This window comes from Leptosomus discolor, chromosome 6 (genome assembly GCF_034619465.1).
Source record: "Leptosomus discolor isolate bLepDis1 chromosome 6, bLepDis1.hap2, whole genome shotgun sequence".
Classification (NCBI taxonomy): domain Eukaryota; kingdom Metazoa; phylum Chordata; class Aves; order Leptosomiformes; family Leptosomidae; genus Leptosomus; species Leptosomus discolor.
Window position 1 is genome coordinate 44,285,149 of NC_141396.1, and position 16,797 is coordinate 44,301,945.

Below are 16,797 nucleotides of genomic sequence, written 5' to 3' on the forward strand. Positions count from 1 at the left end.
TCCTCAAAATCCTCTTCGATGAGCTGATTCATGGTTGGTTGTGTATCTGTACTCCCACTCTGGGCTATGCAACCCTTCAGTTACAGAGACAAAAAAGGCCATACTCTGGTGTGCAGTACAGCAAAGGCAAGGCTCTGCATTACTAACTTGTTGCTGAAAAGCTCCAGAGTAATTTGTTGAGAAGCTCTAGAAATTACATCTAATTCCTAGATAATTTTATGTTCAAAGGAAAAGCAAGCCTGATCCCTTTGGTGTCCATGGATCCAAAGTTGTAAAGAGAAGTATTTAATATTAATAGTTCTTCCCACCTGAATCATCCTACACAACAGCTTGGAAAACTATTATTTGTATGACATTTCAGTAGCTTTATATGTGGCTGGATTGATGATAATGGAATAAGCAGACCTTTTCAGCAGGCCCAAAATGAATAAATAGTTTAAATCACAGTACCCACAACTACTTTCCTCATCAGTTTGGTTTTACTTTATTTCACCAGTTATAACTGGTGCCTCTAACAAAGCTAAAAAATAACCCTATATGGTTTCATGGGTCTGTGGGGAAAGAAAGGGAACAGTCACATTCTTCTCCAATGCAGGCACTTGAACTTGCAGTAACTGCTCCCCGGAGGCTGACATTATTCAGCATCGGTACAGCGTTGTAAGTTTGCTTCAGCCTGAAGAGAAATGGGAGAGACATAGTTTCCACCAGTTTATTATCTGCAAGATGTACCTGGCACTGTTCTTTGATGGCCCTGATGCAGATCAGGACATGCAGGATGAAATACTTTGCCCCAAATTACATGAAGTTTGTGGCCAAGCCAACAAATAGACAGTGGTTGCCCAAGTTCAGCCAGCATCCAACCACAAGGCCATCCCTTCCTTCCCGTGTCCCTGATGTATGCTGGCAACAGCGGCCGCCCCAGAGGAAGCTGTAGAGCCTGGGGGGGTGGTGGTGAAGCTGTTAATAAGGCTGCAGGGTAGCTTTGGAGATCGGGTGTACCTTAGCAGCCAAGTGGAACAGGCAGAGCTCAGCTAGGGAAAGGTCACAGGTGAGGCTGTTTTGAAGGGTGCTTAGCAAGGAACGGGCCAGGACATTGTTCTGGGTCATGGGCGATGAACCCAGAAAGAAAAACGAGGCAAGAGATGTTACACGGGGCAACAAGAGAGGACCAGAGAGATGGTTTATCATTGAGAAGATGTGTGTGTGTGAAACAGCAGGATACGAGTGATTTGGGGGGTGCCGTCCCCGATGTGTGCTTGGGTATCTGTGGCGACATGGCCATTGCAAGCTGCTCCTCATGTAACCACTCAGAAGCCCTGTGAGAGTTACATGGTTGCTGTACCCTCTCTGACAGGACTGGGCTCTGCCCAGGCCTCCCTGGGGAGGAGGTGGGACCAGCCTTTGGGAGACCTGTGGTGCCCAGCTGGGGCTCCATCATGCCACATCACAGGGCCAGGAAACAACTGGTGAAGTCAGGAGTGGGGGGAGAGAGCTGGGGAGCCGTGGCTGCAGTGTGGGGAGGCCAGGGAGGGATTTACGGCTGGAAGCACAGGGAGGAGCTGCGAGGTGGCCGGAGGGCGGGCAAGCCACTGCCTGCAGGAAGGAGCAGGGGCACACGGGTCGAGACATAGAACGAGAGTGCAGGGAGGAAAGGGTGGGGGCAAGCACAGAGCCCCTCAGTCCTCCGGCAGCCAAGGAATCCCCTCTCCACGCCAGGTCTGGGGCAATGCACTAGAGCCAAACCGCATCTTCCCAGGCACTGCTCCTCCTCGGTGGTGCTCACATTCCTCAGTGCCACCTCCTGTTCTCCTGCTCAGGAGGGCCTTTTGAGGGGCTAATTGAGGGGGTGGTAGTTAAAAGCTCACCAGCTCTTTCTGAGCATGTTTGAAAAAGACAACTCACATTTTTTCCTGCACTTCATTCCCACTCTCCAGAAAAAGCATTTTTGGGATAATAAAACCAGCTGAAGTGATCTGTGTAAGATCAGTGTACGCTTGACACAGCATACCAACTGCAGTGATGACACTGACGAGTCCACAAGTTTTGCAAGAAGACTTGCTCTTAAAGACATTGCAGTGAGTCAATGTATTGGAAACCTAATGGCTTCATACAGATGTTATTTGCTTAAAATGGCTGGAGGGTCAAGTTCAGGCTTACTTTGTTCTGCTAAATTGCAGGAGAAAACTTGGCTTGATGCTTAGTGAAATAATCTCTAATAGATACCATAGGACTGACTTTTTGTGTCTATATGGGCATTAGAAAAGTGGGGTGGAGACTAAACATCCTTTCCCCCCTCCAAAATCAAGCAGAATGTATTCTCATCAATCATATGGGAATTACTAAAAAGTTGCAGACATGTTCATGAGACAGGAGATATCCTCAACGTTTTAAATAAGAAGCAGGTGGAAAGGAGATGGCACCGATTCTCTGCGATCCAAAGGAGCCAATGGAGCAGATAGTATTAAACAAGCAGCACCCAATAGAGCACAGCAAGATGCTCCAGAAATCTTCGAGGCACAGGAAATATGTCCAAAGGACTGAGAACTGTTACGGTCTCAAGATTTTCCCCTCTTGTGAGAGCATGTGCTCATTGTGGAGCACAGAGGATTCCCAGTCAGCCACAGCTGTGGTTGGAGAAGCCCAGCTGAGGGAAGAGGGAAGAACATGGTCCTTTCCCCTTGCTCTGTGTTCCTGCCTCATCTATCTGTTAGTATCTTGTTACACTGAACACAAATATCACTGTTAGTAATGTCTATGTGCTTCATTAGTACCATAATATATTAGATGTAGAATCAAAGAGATAGTAAAATTTGAAAATATCAAGCAAAACATTACAGCCAAACTTAAATAGGATCTCTGTCATCTTCACTACATCAATTAACTTGTCATTGCTTATTTAGTCATGCCTCCTTCAGCTGTTAGCAAAGAATTACTTCAGTTCAACTACTTAAAACTGCATATAGCTATCTACATCTATAGAGAAGTTTCTTAATGTGTGTACCAACACCTGAGTAATAAAAAAATGAATAAAAAATCCCACTTAAACCCTACTTTTCTCCTCAATTCTCCTGGGTAAGCCAGGTATAGACAGAAAGTTTCCACAAAAGATTTAGTTTTACTGGTTTGAAAAAAATGTCTATTACCTTTGGATAGTACAGTCTGTACTGCTACAATGACAGATGTCATACAGCCTCAGCAATATTGAACAGTCACTTTGAGACAGCAGTGAAGCCAGAAGCTTTTAGCAGACTCTGGAACAAATTCAAGTCTCATGTCTTTCCTACCTCCTTCCTTCTCTCAAAGTCAATGCAGTGAATACAGCCCTTCATTTAAGAATATGAGGGATTCACAGAATAACTCAATAGTCCTGTCACAGCTGCAGAGATATTTTTTCCTTTCGTTATCCAATTACTAGGGAAATGGTCTTCCTCAAACTTTGCATGAGCAATGAATCAGTTGGTCACTGTGAAAAAAAAAAAATCACTGTGGTAGATCATTAGTCTCGATATCTTCTGGGGTCACAACTTCTCATCTGCTTTAGCTGAGCCAATCCATCCATCTTACTAATCAACCTTCTTTTGTTCCTGATCTACTCTTGTCGTAACATCTACGTGTTTAAAGGTTTGATTTCTCCTCTAGAGCCTCCTAGCACTTCTGTCTAAGTCATTTATAGTTAATGTAGTGTCCTGCAGCCTCCTTAACTGCTTAATGTAAATCCCTTGTGCCCAGCTACCTTGCGTTTATGCGTGAAGGGCAGGGCTTCTGTGGTGTCATGTTCTCCTCTAGAAAAACAAATCTTTCCTAATTGTAGGCACACAGAAAATTCAGTCTTTGTCTTTCTCCACAGGAAAGGTTCTTTCTGGTGTACTGAGTCAAACTGTGAATGTCTCATCCTACATCTAGTTAAGTGGTGGCATTTACCCATGCTCTGCCTGTTCTCACTTACAGGGGATGACAGACTGTTGGATCTTTAAAAATAAAATCTTCTGGTTTTCATGTTAGTTGGCATGGTAGTGTCTGTTATAACAAAGACATAACAACCTTGGAAGTCTCAGCGGACACCTGAGATATCTCCTGAAGCCTCTTCTGTGCCTAAAAATGGAAAAGATAAGTCCAGATCTAAACCTGTGTCTCCTGTGAGACTTTACTGTTAGTTTAAATGTATTTTCTTTTTCAGCTTTTACTATGCTGACCTAACTTTTCCTAAATGCTATTAAAATATTGAAGACCAACAAAAAGAAATCAGAAAGGCTATTTGAAGAGACAAGAGCTATCATATATACTTCAAAATGTAAAGTTTCCACAAAGGATATGAGATTCATGGAAGCTTTTTGCAACTCCAGAGATTATTTTCTGAGTGCTGCTGGTCTAGTTTGGTAAATAAGCAGATTGCTTTTGCTGGGACGAGTATCAGAAGACAGATGTTTGTGCTTTTGCCATACACTTCATTTGGTTGCCTTTTACTTCATAGAATCATAGAATCATTAGGTTGGAAAAGACCTCCAAGATCAAGTCCAACTGTCAAACCCCGCCCCCCCCCCCCCCCCCAAACCATGTCCCAAAGAGCCACATCTACCGGTTTTTCAAACACCTCCAGGGATGGTGACTCCACCACTTCCCTGGGCAGCCTATTCCAATGTTTGACCACTCTTTCAGTAAAGAAATTCTTCCTAATGTCCAATCTAAACCTCCCCTGGTGCAACTTGAGGCCATTTCCTCTTGTCCTATCGAGATGAGATTGTTTTGTGCAGGTATAAAAGGTGCCCTCCCCTCCCCAGCTTTGCTGTGAGGATTGCTTGGTATTTGGTTTTTACAGTGATGATAAAAGAGGGCACGCCCTGGCCCTCCATGACAGGAGAAATGGGGAATCTAAGGTCAATGTTTTGTTAATATGACTGTGAATATGAATTTGGGTAAACCTAGACCCTGCAATGCACTGACTATTTCACATAGCATCCTGAATTCTGCTCTGCTGCTGTTATCCTTAGCTTGCTTCTGGAAAAGCAATACTGCCTGACGCAGTCCAATTTTGGAAGGAGTTGCTGGAGTCCGCTTGACAAACCATTACTGAAACAACGAACAATACACAACCAAATGAAATGTGGTGGATCAGTTAAGTAGAGCAACATGATGAAAACAAAAGAAACCATCTGAAAAGTGAGTTGAACAATTACTTCCATTCCTCTTTTCTAAAAATCACTGTGTACAGTAGGGTAGCATCTTGAATTGTTAAGTGCCCCTCAAATACAACATACAGGCAAAACAAGAACAGTCCTTCAATATTAAAAGCATTCCTGCTGTGACACATCATGGTGCCTGCATAAGCTAAATTCAAGACATTTTGTTGTCGAGAGGCACTACCATTACACAACATTTTAATATGGATCTTTGCCAACAACCATAAATAAAACTCATAAACAATTCCTAAAGGCAGTGTGTGAGATGGTGTTTCACTACAAAAAAGTTCGCTACAATGTAGTGGAACACCATAGGCCATGGCCAGTTGGGACTTTCTTTCCCCTGCATGTCTCTAGGTGTTTTATCAGCTCCCAAAAGCCTTTTTAGTTAACATATGCCATGCCCACCCCAAGAGCCTTCTTGTTAGTGGATGAAAAAATCACAGCTAAAAGGCAGAGAAAATCAGTGCCATTTTCAAGAGATGTCTAATGTGGGAAACCTATAAAAGCTGTTAGGGCAAAGAAGCTGGAGATAACAGAAAAAATTGTAAATGAGTTACAGAATCGTGATAAGAAAAAATTCTTGTTAACGACCTGGTGGTTAAATGAAAATTGTATTTGCTAAATACCTTTAAAGATTAAATCCCTAAGTGAACAACATATTCATATGTACTGGTCCCTGTTACACAAGTTCTGATATTTTCATAAAACAGATAATGTCACTTGACTGTTGATACTTTTAAAAAGTCTGCTGCACGGATGAAATAACTGGACAGCCTTTCTCAAACTCAGCAAGAAGCATGTGATGTTAAAGACGAATGTTTCTCTGTTTACTATACCGCTGTGGTGGTCATAGCAATAGTTTTAAAAGGCTTTAATTTATAAAGTAACCTCCTGTTTTTTCTGCTCTCCAGACTCCTCCTGTATTCTCAGCAATTAGCAGCTCACCACATACATTTGGAAGTGTAAGGCTGAATTACTTTTACAGAAAGCTGCATTTAATAACTCATTACAAGGCTGACATCACTGAAACAAAAGTTCAGTCATGTAGGGATGTGGCAGAGGTTATCATGCAGCACATTACTAATATACTGGGGGGAATGATTATGTCAACTGCCTGCTAGTGTCCACATCCAGGATACAATCTCCCCAGGGGATAAACATGCTTGGCAAGCACTGAAACCCAGAAATCCTCTTCGCAAAGCTGTTTGCAATTTGCAGCCAAAGCTATCCACAAATGCTGGGACCCGAGACTACAGTCCTTGACAGCACACGGCTCCAGACATTTCCATGGGGGAAGTTTAATCTACAAGGATGTAGAAATATAAAACAAAGTATTGCTCAAAGTAACTGTTTGTCAGATCATGTGCCTCCAAATTGGTTTCCAGTGACATTACACAGCTGCAGCCCATGGACTCCAGCCAGACCCAGCAGTCACTGAGGTTCTTCTTGGTTTAAATTTAGTATCTGAACATGTTTTGCCCATCATTAAAATGGAGAGTAATTGCTCAAAAGTGAACCATAGATGTTACAACTGCAAAGAACTTATTAGGTCACCTTGTCCCATCCTCAGAGCAGTGCAGGATTGAAAACACATTGCCACAAATACTGAACAGAGCTGCGTTTGTTTTCAGGTTTTTTTTTTCTATTCCTTTTTTCCTTTATTGTAATTATTAATCAGTATACTCAAAAGTTTAAAAAACAAACACAAATGCCAGTGTAAACATGCTTCAGGTATATAAGTAATATAAAGTATTGCACATACAAAAGCCCTATGTTCAGTATCTCCTTACGGTGCTATTTCATCAGAGTTGTGCAGACAATGTGACTGTAATGAGCTAGCTGATCTTACTTCAGAAGCTGCTGCACGATTCAATATTTACAAAAGCTAGAAGCTCACTGTAATCTTCATGGGAGAATGATTTTGCCTGGAATGTATGGGATACAGAGGTGTACAAATACGGGACAGGCTCGCTTTATGGTGGTATCTACCAGCTGACCTCTCTAATCTGCAAGGGGTCAGCTCAAACCCATGTGGGGGAAGGGGTCTGTTAATGGTTTTCTGAAGACTGGCAAGTGGTCAGGCCTCCCCATCCTCAGAGAAGGGAGGTGAAGCACTTTCCTTTTCTGAGGCATGTGTCTCCTCCTCTTATTAAGTCTCACGGGCACACGGCATCTGATAAGCTAAAGACTCCATAAAGGTCTTCTTGCAAATTTGCCTTAGATATGAACACGGAACACACCTGCTCAGGTTTCCTAGCTCCTGCTCGGATTTCACAGGTCAGTCTGCATGCAAGAAATGGTAAAACTGTAAAATCTCCCATCAGACTGACAGAAGCGACCAAGTCTCATGGCTAGTCCTGTCCCGGAATCTTAGGAAGCAGAAGGGCAGTTAATTAAAAGGTGGAATAGATGAGGCCATTTGCTGATTAAGAAGCTGAGATGGACTGGAAGGAAAAGGAGCTCAGTAGAAGGAAAGTGTGGCGTATGTTTCAGAAAATGAACAATCCCTCCTGAAATGTACACAATAGAGCTAATTTCATGCTCACAGGCAGCACTGGAAGACTCAAGCTTTCAGGCACAAACTTGCACAGATCAGAGCTTAGAGCCTCTGCTGAGATAAGGACTATTTCCTGAGAGAAGAGGAAGAACGAAGTCTCTCTTCTTCAGAATCCTCAACCCAGAAAAAAAAAATCCTAAATGTGTCTTTTTACTCTTTACCTCAAAATATCTTTCCTTCTTTTTGTTCATGCTTGGCTGGCTGGAATCCCATTTTTCTGCATAAATACAAATCCTGCCCACCTTCCCTGCAAGACTTTGCTTAAGAATTAATTCTATTCAGCCCTAAACTTTGCTGAAATCAACACTTTAAATATGCTGCCAGCTTGTAAACTGTAAAATAGTAACAAAAAAAAGGCAAAGATTTCCTTAGCTGAGCAGTGTTAAGGTCTACAACACAAATTAAGAGGCCATTTCAACAAAGTACCAGGGCAATGGCAAAGAAAATTTACCCTAGCCCCAAACCCTCAAGCCTTCCCAATATCATCAGTGTGGCTGTGATAATTTAAATCAGTGTTTCACAAATGATTGTATCCTGCATCAGCTGTACAGGTGTGAGCCACCAGCAATGCAAGGAGAGGGTAACTCATCCCCTGCTCTGTCCTGTGCATGGATTTAGTTATCTGGGTGTAATACTGCCAGCTCTGGGTTGAAAGAGATACAGCATGTACTTGTTTATTGTATGTCTCATCTGATAAAAAGTTGCATAAATCTTCTGCTTCGCAAAACACCTTGTAGCCAAGAAAGATGTGTTCTGTGTGTACAATGGGTTTACTTTTCTATTTACATGCAAAGTAAGTACATGATTTCTAGTTTTTTACTTTCTTCTCCCAAAATCTAAGTTGATGGTTATATCAGATATTTATCCTGAAAAGGTGGAAAAATAAATAATTGTGCCCTATCTATAAAGGTCACTATAGACTACCTTTGTTTTTCAGAAGTACTTTCACAGTACTGATATATTGCTTGTCTCCCTGAGCCATAATTTCATTAAAGTTCTTATTCTTAGGGAGGTGTCAAAGGTATTCTGCATGATACAGTAGCATTCAGAAGTTTTGTCCTGGTCCGTCTTCTAGACAATACAGCAATGCAGGCGTTCTCTCCTTGGGAGATTTGGGCTTGTTTTGGAAGCATCTCAGTGTACCACACGTGTTCAAAAGCATCTGCTGAAACATAGACTGACTGGGATATGGGATAAACATTCTGTTCAGTGTTGAGTATGTTTGTAAGGCAGTGATAAAGCTGCTTTCTTTGGCAAGGATGGCCATCATGTGGCATGTTCTCAGAACGTTGCATTGACCAGATTATGACACCATGTCACTTGCAGGTACAATGGAAGACTGGTGGAAGGAATCCTTCATTTAATCCTCATCGCATTTCTACTCTCAGACAGCATTCTGTCTTGAACTGTCACTCTCTTCCTCTATGCATCAGTAGTCTTGTTATTTGTCAGTTGTTCCCTGTCAGCCATGTCATCTGGAGGAGGTCTAGCTCTGTCAAAGAAGCCACACTGCAGGAAACAATCAACAGAAACAAAGGCGTCATGGTAAGACAACCACAGGAAGACTCAGCTGCAGTTTGATTCTTCACTCAGTCAGCCTGAAAGGTCGGATACAATCTATGGCAGGCTGATAGACTGTGAAGCTTTTTTATTTCTATTCATATCATTCCCTATGAAAAATGAAAAATTTTGGTACAAGGCATTGAGTTCCAAAGTATAGCTTTAAAAATTCAAATTACATGAAAGATGTCCTTGCAGGAGATGTACAGTTGGTCTGAATGCTGATACCAACTGACTTGAATGAGAAAACCACTAATTTCAGTTCAGCAAGACACTTATTCAGAAAATATATTCAGATTGACAACTAGTAATAATAACAGAGGTGGAATATGTGTTGGGAAATGTGCACAGGACCTAGTTGTGACCTAGACTAAAGATCACTAAAGATGAGATTCCTTTCACCTAACCTTAGCTGCCCAGAAGTTACCCTTTTGGTCAAAAGGTTATGCAGGCTTCACAAGAGGTCAGAGGAGAACACCACCAAAAGGTAATTCCTCTCATCCCTCCATGTTTGACAGAGCTTTTTTGCTGTTGTTGTTAACTGACTAGGCGAATCTGGAAAGTTAGCCTAGACTGGACACCTAACCCATAACCTTTAGGCAGCTAAAGGCAGACAAGCCATATCCTAACTTAAGAAATAATTTTAATTTTTTTTAATGGGTCGAAAGCTACATTCGCTCCCCGTAGTACAGCAGTTTCCAGTAACATAAAACTTGTGAAGGGAGTGTAACAACCAACAGAGAACTAGAAAACTTCAAAACCAGAAGATACGGCATACTAATATAAAAGGAAATTTTCTGAAAATTAATTCCCAAAGCTGGGAGTGTTGTTATATGCTGACAAGAACTGGAAATTCCTGAAGCATTTGGAGAAAACAAAGTTAGAGTCACTTCTCTTTGAACCTAAACATCCTGAAGAGGAGGATCATAGGTCTTGGGAAACAGAGCCAAACTCTGTATGCCCATTTATAACCAGGCTTTAATAATAAAGGAGGACTCTGAAAACAAATTCCATGCACAAAGGTCAGTGACACTAGCATGTCAGAAATGCCAAAACAAAAAAGACACATGTGTATTGTTGCTTTTGCTCCAAACTGTTAATCACAAAATTCCAGCCTCTCTTTTTCTTATCTGTGAATATCTTCCAGTACCTTTCATGTTGTTTTTAAGGCAACAGCAATAATGCAACGTACCTTCCATAAAGCTAGGGTCAACATAGCTAGTACCAGTAGTCCAAGAAGTATTGCTAGTATTATAACCCATAAAGGGATTACAAAGGAGACATTTGGAGTGGACCAAATGACAGATGTTCTGATCTGAAATGAAAAGAACACATTAAGGGAACCAAAATTAAGCAAGTAAAGCAAATCTGACAGTAGAATACAGAGGTTATAAGCATTCACTTCAATAGCATTTTGCAGATTAGAAATATGCTTTGCTTGAAATTCTCCCATATTGGCTTCATTCACTGCAGTTCCTTTCCACTTGTTCATGATAATTACTAGAAATGGGATTCGCACGTATACAAAAGTTTTGTCATATCAGACATATGAATTGTTTTCACTTAATACAGAGTAGCAAAAAACACCCTCCTGTGCAGATGCATCAAGAAGATTCAACAAGCAAAGTTCTATGCGCATGTAGGCTGGTACAGCCTAGGCCAGTATAACTGACTTATGCTGAATTACTCTGAAAAAATGGTTGAATTCAGCCCAAGCTCTTAATTCAAACCACAATAGATACCAGCTACATTATTATTTTAATTTCTGCTGACACACCAGTATACATTTTTTCCTATGACTTGAGTTTCAGCTAAGTAGTCCAAAACTGAAACTCAAGCAGAGTGCACTGTCCTTGTGAAAAAGCCTGACACGCAGTATGACGTTAGGCTCCTTAAATGAAGCCGAGCATACGGACTATTACCTAAATGGGAAATAAGCATGAAATGCTCGTTCTCATCGTCTGAGGCTCTAGAAGGCAGCAGGTGTGTATAACACGAGTTATGAAAGGTTTTAATTGACTTGGCAAACTTCTCTCTTTAAACCTTTATCTTGACAAAGAGTAATAGTAACCCTTCTGTATTTCTCCTTTTGAGGCCATCCACATATGTAACCTCCTCCTTGCTCTCCCTTCCATACCTTGTACCAAATTGATTCTATGCTCTCAGACTCCACTTGCAAGGTTCCTCGTCAATCTCATTGAATATTTGCTCTCTCCCTGCTGCTCCCAAGTGGGAAGGAATGAGTTTGAGCTTTCCTTAGCTGCTCATCCACAATTATGTCCTTTCAGTTTTAGTTTATTTTGTCAAACTTTCCTCTTCATTGTTAGCCTAGGAAGTTATTTCTCTCTGAGGTTTCTGTTAGACCTCTCTTGTTTACTCCTAGCCTCCCTTAAACAGGGTGTGTGACAGATGGAAGTTATTTTCTTGATGACAAGATGAAATCAGTTTGCAAAGCAAACTGATTACACAAACTCTCAAATGATCTTCCTCTCCAGTGCTCAAGGTACAGCTAGGAAATCTACTTGTCTTAGTAAGCTTCTTGGCTATTGCCCAGCCCCTGTTCTGCACTTATTGCAAATTCTATTTTTACTTGTTTTTCTGCTATTAACTCACTGGCCGATGCATCTGAAATTTAGCAAAACACTAATTTGTTCATTCATGGAGCAGCATCCTAAGTTTGAAGACTGGACAGAATAGTCTAGCTCAAAATCAATTCAGTTTCTGTGCGTCTCGCTTTTCTCCTTGAAGATGGCAAATTTCAGCCTTTCTGCAACATCTAGCCCTTTCCACTCTCACTCTTCCTTATGATCAGCAAACTTTCTAGACTTTTCATTCTGCAAGCACCAGATCTGCCTCCCAGCTACTAACTGGAAGACACTTTGCAACAAGCCTTTCCACTTACTTCATCTGTGCAGCCAATTGTCCCCTAATCTGACACAGTGCTTAGAAAGATGGCAGTCTGCTGAGGTCTACTGATGCATGTATTTTTTATAGTATCCGTCACTCTTAGGGGACGCAGCTGAAATTAGGGACAAACTTTCTATGTGGGATACCACTTGCCTTCTACCAAAGCTTACACTGAGCATTACGAGATACTGCCCAGTCCTTCTGGGGTTAGCACTTTAACATTGACCTGTACCCTGAAGATTAAGTGCTTGCAGTGCTGGCCATACCATCATTGATCTAACAAACACATTCAGCTAATATACTTCCCTGGTGCAGCTGTAAATAGTTCAAAAAAACCTAAAAAAACTTCAAAAAGATAACATATACAAAGAATAAATAAGTTAGCCAATTAAAGCATGAAAAAAATATTTCAAGGCAAACCGAATTAGTAAAAATACCCATGAAATCCCACCCCTGGGTCCCAACAGGTATCTTGCTGGTGTGATCAAGTGATCAACTATCCCACTGCAGGGATACCATTCCCTTCCCCAGCCTCCTCTTTGGGTTCCTTGTCAGCCACTGCAGAACTTCACAGGCTGTCTCTACCATTAGATTCAGCAAGAGCAGTGCTCATTCAGTAAGGACAAAATGTTTCTGAATGGCTCTCCTTGTGTCTCAGAGTGGTACTGTGTCTGGCATTAAAATGCAAGGGCAGAGAAAATGAGAAAAAGGTCATCTGAACTGTCTGCAGAGATTCCTCCCAGAGAAAAGCCAGTTAAGCAAAAAGACAAATGCAAGTAAAAGGCTTATCTGGCCAGGGAAATCAGAAGGGATGCAGTCATGATGGGCTGCACAAAACCTGTAGCAAGCAATGACCTCAGCTGTCCAAGAAAGCAAGCATCTCCCTTCTACTGCTTGAAAATCCTCACGAATGCTGCCCTGAGGCAAGCCTTGAAGACCTGATCACATATAGTGCAAGAGTTGGGAAGTGCTGAAAATCCAGTGGGCCCCAAGACAAACAAAAACTGAGATTGATTAAAAAAACCAACTCATCCACACTGCACGCCTCCTCTGTTGGCAAACTGTGTGGTACTACATGCATGAAGTTATCAATTTTAATCATTATTTGAAAAGGATCTGACACTACCAACATACAGCATATGTTCCATCCTTATGTAAGGTTTGAGCTTCACTACAGGTTCTGTTCTAACACTGTCTCTTGTCTGAGCATGCTGCTGTGGAGCTGGAGCAGTAAAGTGATAGACCACTTCGCAAAATCATCTTAGCAAATATTTGTAAACTACAGCAAAAGGCAAACCTAAGCAGCACTTTCTGTCTTCTCAAGTTTGACAAAATGACTGATTCCATTTTACAGAAAGATCAAACCTGAGGGAACACCCATTTGATTTAGCCATTTCTGCTATTGACTGGTTGAGCCAAATTCCCAGGTGGCATAATGTGACTGAGATAAATGCAACAGGAAATGGAGTCAGCATCGCTGCTCTGGGCTAGACTGTACATCAGCAAACCAGAACAAAAAGACTGGCAAGCTGCTGGCCAGCTATGGATGGGTTACTAGAGGGACAGTCTACTGAAATTGTACATCCTGAGCATGGAAGTCATCAGAGTGGGCAAGTACTTCTGTAGGAAGGATTGATTGTTTACAGATTTCTTAAGAGAGTGTCTGAGTGAACCACATCTGTCTCCTTGGGCACCAAGTCCACTTTCATCCAGTCTAAAGCAACTTCAGCACCACGACTGCTCTCAAACCACAGTGAACTAAGCTGCTGCCTGGTGTTGTCTATATATGAACAGATCATAGGGCTGCCTACTGATTGCACAGGAGCACAGCAACTAGACCCCTACTTAATTTGTGCTCCAGTTCACTGTTTAAAATTAGGTGGGGTCAATCCAGCCCTCAAAGCATGTTTGAGATGCTGCTGAAATCGGGGGAAACAGTCTATTTCATTAGGGATGGTGGATTTCATTAGGCTTTGGATAAAGCTGATAGTAGTGTATGCGACTACAAGTACCTATGAAGCCATTCCCTGTCTTCTTTTATGCATCACCTCCTAGATGTTTGCCACATTTGCGTGTTGTGTTTTCTTCCCTCTTAGCCTGTGAAAACAACAAGGCAACCTAGCTCTTCTTGTGATACCTATAGAGCACCTATCAGCATGGATCCAGAGACGGACATCTGGGTCTTCCTGAGGACACGCCACAGTTATGAGTGGTGTAGCAGTGCTTGTACTGCACAGGTTCATAACCCTCTCTCCCTTCTTCCTTCTGTCGTTTTGGCTTTACAGACAGTAGAGTGCAATCTACAGTACAATTTCAGTAGCTCAGCTGGAGTTGAAATATAAACAAGAAACTGTAATCTTACAGAAGTGCAGAGCACCATGTTTATAATCCTTAGATTATCAGCAATGAGTAAAACAGACAGCAGAAATTAGGTCTATCCTATATCAAGCAGACTGCTGCTGCAAAGCTGCCACATCTCTCTCCTCTTGTAGCAGGAGTGAGGCCAATGGCTAAATATTTGTCTGCTAAAAATCTTAAAACCATCTTGTCACACCCACACTCTTTTTCCATGAATCCTTCTTTGTCTTACATTTTTAAAAGCAAGGGAAGGCTTGTGCTAAGTGCTTAAGATTTGTCTCCTAAGCAGGGGACTATATGTAGTCATCAGTCTCACGCCTGCCTGTGTGCATTACCAGTAGAATATAACCCCCCTGGGCTGCCTCCTTTTATACTCTGTACAAAGACTTGCAGGGCTACTGATGCAATTCCTGGTGAACAGTTTGACACCGAGAGTCCTGAACACCCACAGAGCTGAGGCAGAAACAGGAGGGGAAGAAAGAAACAAAGCATCCCCTCAGTTTTGCCTGGCTCGTTTCACCATTTCCACAGAAGACTGTCCCTCCTCCACCCCATGCTGTCCACAACAGTTTTACAGATGATTTTGATTTAAGACAAGTTTGCATTATTCAGCTTGGATCTCTGTTCTTCCCCATGTGGTCGGTTTAGTACTGTAGGATCAGAGCCAGGGAACGTTTTGGGGGGGATTTATCTGTTTTCATCTAAGCTGGCCAATATGAAGAAGTGGAATTTTTACACAAGTGTTGCATGTTGGCACTGTACTTTAGATGCATGTTGGCTTTCTTCTCTGCTCAGAAGACTTTCTTACGCTGAACGTTGAAAACAGTGGTTCCTTCTCTGGCAGGCTGGTGGAAAGCACATCTCACAGACTTGAGAGGAGCCACCTGACTTTTGGCCTTTCACACTGCTGAATGTCTCACAGCTTTTGTATGCAAAGGGGTGACAAGGAACGCCATCTGGCTCAAGCACTGAGGTGAGGGTGAAGTCAGAGTTACTGACAGAGCCTTGGTCTGCACTTGGAAATAAAATCCAAGCTGGTCTTAGCACAGATGCTGTCTGACAGTCTTAAGTTCACTGTTGTGGTTCAATGAAAGTCACTTGTTGCTCATCGAAGTATTTCTATAGGGGAGCTTTTATTTTCCTTCTTTAAAATGTGCCACAGTTAAGCACACTGTAAGTAGATAAAAGAAATATTAGGGGGCTTGCCACTGATTTATGTACAGTTTGGATTTTGCTCCTGATTTTGGTGCTACTCAGCATAGTTTCGAAATTGTTTTTAAGGGAAGGGAGCACAACACAGAGAGGAGCATATGCGCTGAGCTGCTGGTTCATTGGCAGTCCCTTGTGGATCGACGGGAAATAGGTTTTACTTGTGCAAACATCCAGCAGCTATGGTCAGAATTCAGTGCCTGCTAGTGAGATTCTCACAAAGCTATTTTTTTCCCTCTTATCCTTTAAAAGACATACTTTGAAAAAATAAAAGTAACTTCTCCATAATTTAATCTGCTTTAGAAAAGAGTTGCTAAATTGATTATTATTCTAATGCTGCCACTTCTACTGCCCATGATGACCTTCCTCAACCTTTAGTCATTTTGCTTACAGAGACTGAGAAATAGGAACTCTTTACATGTTCCCATCCAACCTTTGCAGCATAATGTTCTTGTATGCTCTGAAAAAATGCTCAAAATAGAATATAAAAGCTCCCTTGAGCTTAGGGACATAATTCATATTGACATTTATGTTTACATTTTACAAATGTTTGTGCAAATATATTTCATAAGGAGTATAAGCACATTTAAAATGAAAGTACTATCACCATGTAATAGCTAAAAATTGAGTTATAAGCCTTAGTCTGAAACAAATTTTACTCACTGTAGGACACTGGTCAAACAGTTTAGACTTACGGCATCCCCTCTCAAGATCCTATCACACATTTAAGAAAAGCAATCATATTTTATTAAACTCCAAAACTGGTCAAGAATCATAAATTAAAATGGAACAAACTATTGTTTGATTTGTTAGAATTATCTGTTAGAATAATGGCTTATTCTAACTCTGTACTTTTTATAATAAAAAGTGCTTTCACTTTGCACATGAAATTCATCAAGTAGGATAGTATTATTTACCATAGTAACACCTCTAATTAAAAAAGATAATTTTCTCTTGAATGATACAGCTGTTAGCACGGAAATGTACAGCTGTACAATATATAGTTGTAATTCCAAGCCTGTAGAA

The 16,797-nt window shown here is 41.5% G+C and overlaps 1 protein-coding gene across 1 annotated transcript in view; it reads right to left on the reverse strand.

The window, feature by feature from the left end:
* Positions 1 to 9,159: 9,159 nt before the first annotated feature.
* ITGA8 (integrin subunit alpha 8) overlaps positions 9,160 to 16,797 on the reverse strand; it is a 111,804-nt gene continuing 104,166 nt past the window's right edge. Inside the window, exons 29-30 of the mRNA XM_086466502.1 lie at positions 10,490 to 10,612; positions 9,160 to 9,246 (exon numbers count right to left, since the gene is read on the reverse strand). Coding sequence (XP_086322628.1) covers positions 9,160 to 9,246; positions 10,490 to 10,612 — 210 coding nt within the window. The remainder of the gene's footprint in view (positions 9,247 to 10,489; positions 10,613 to 16,797) is intronic.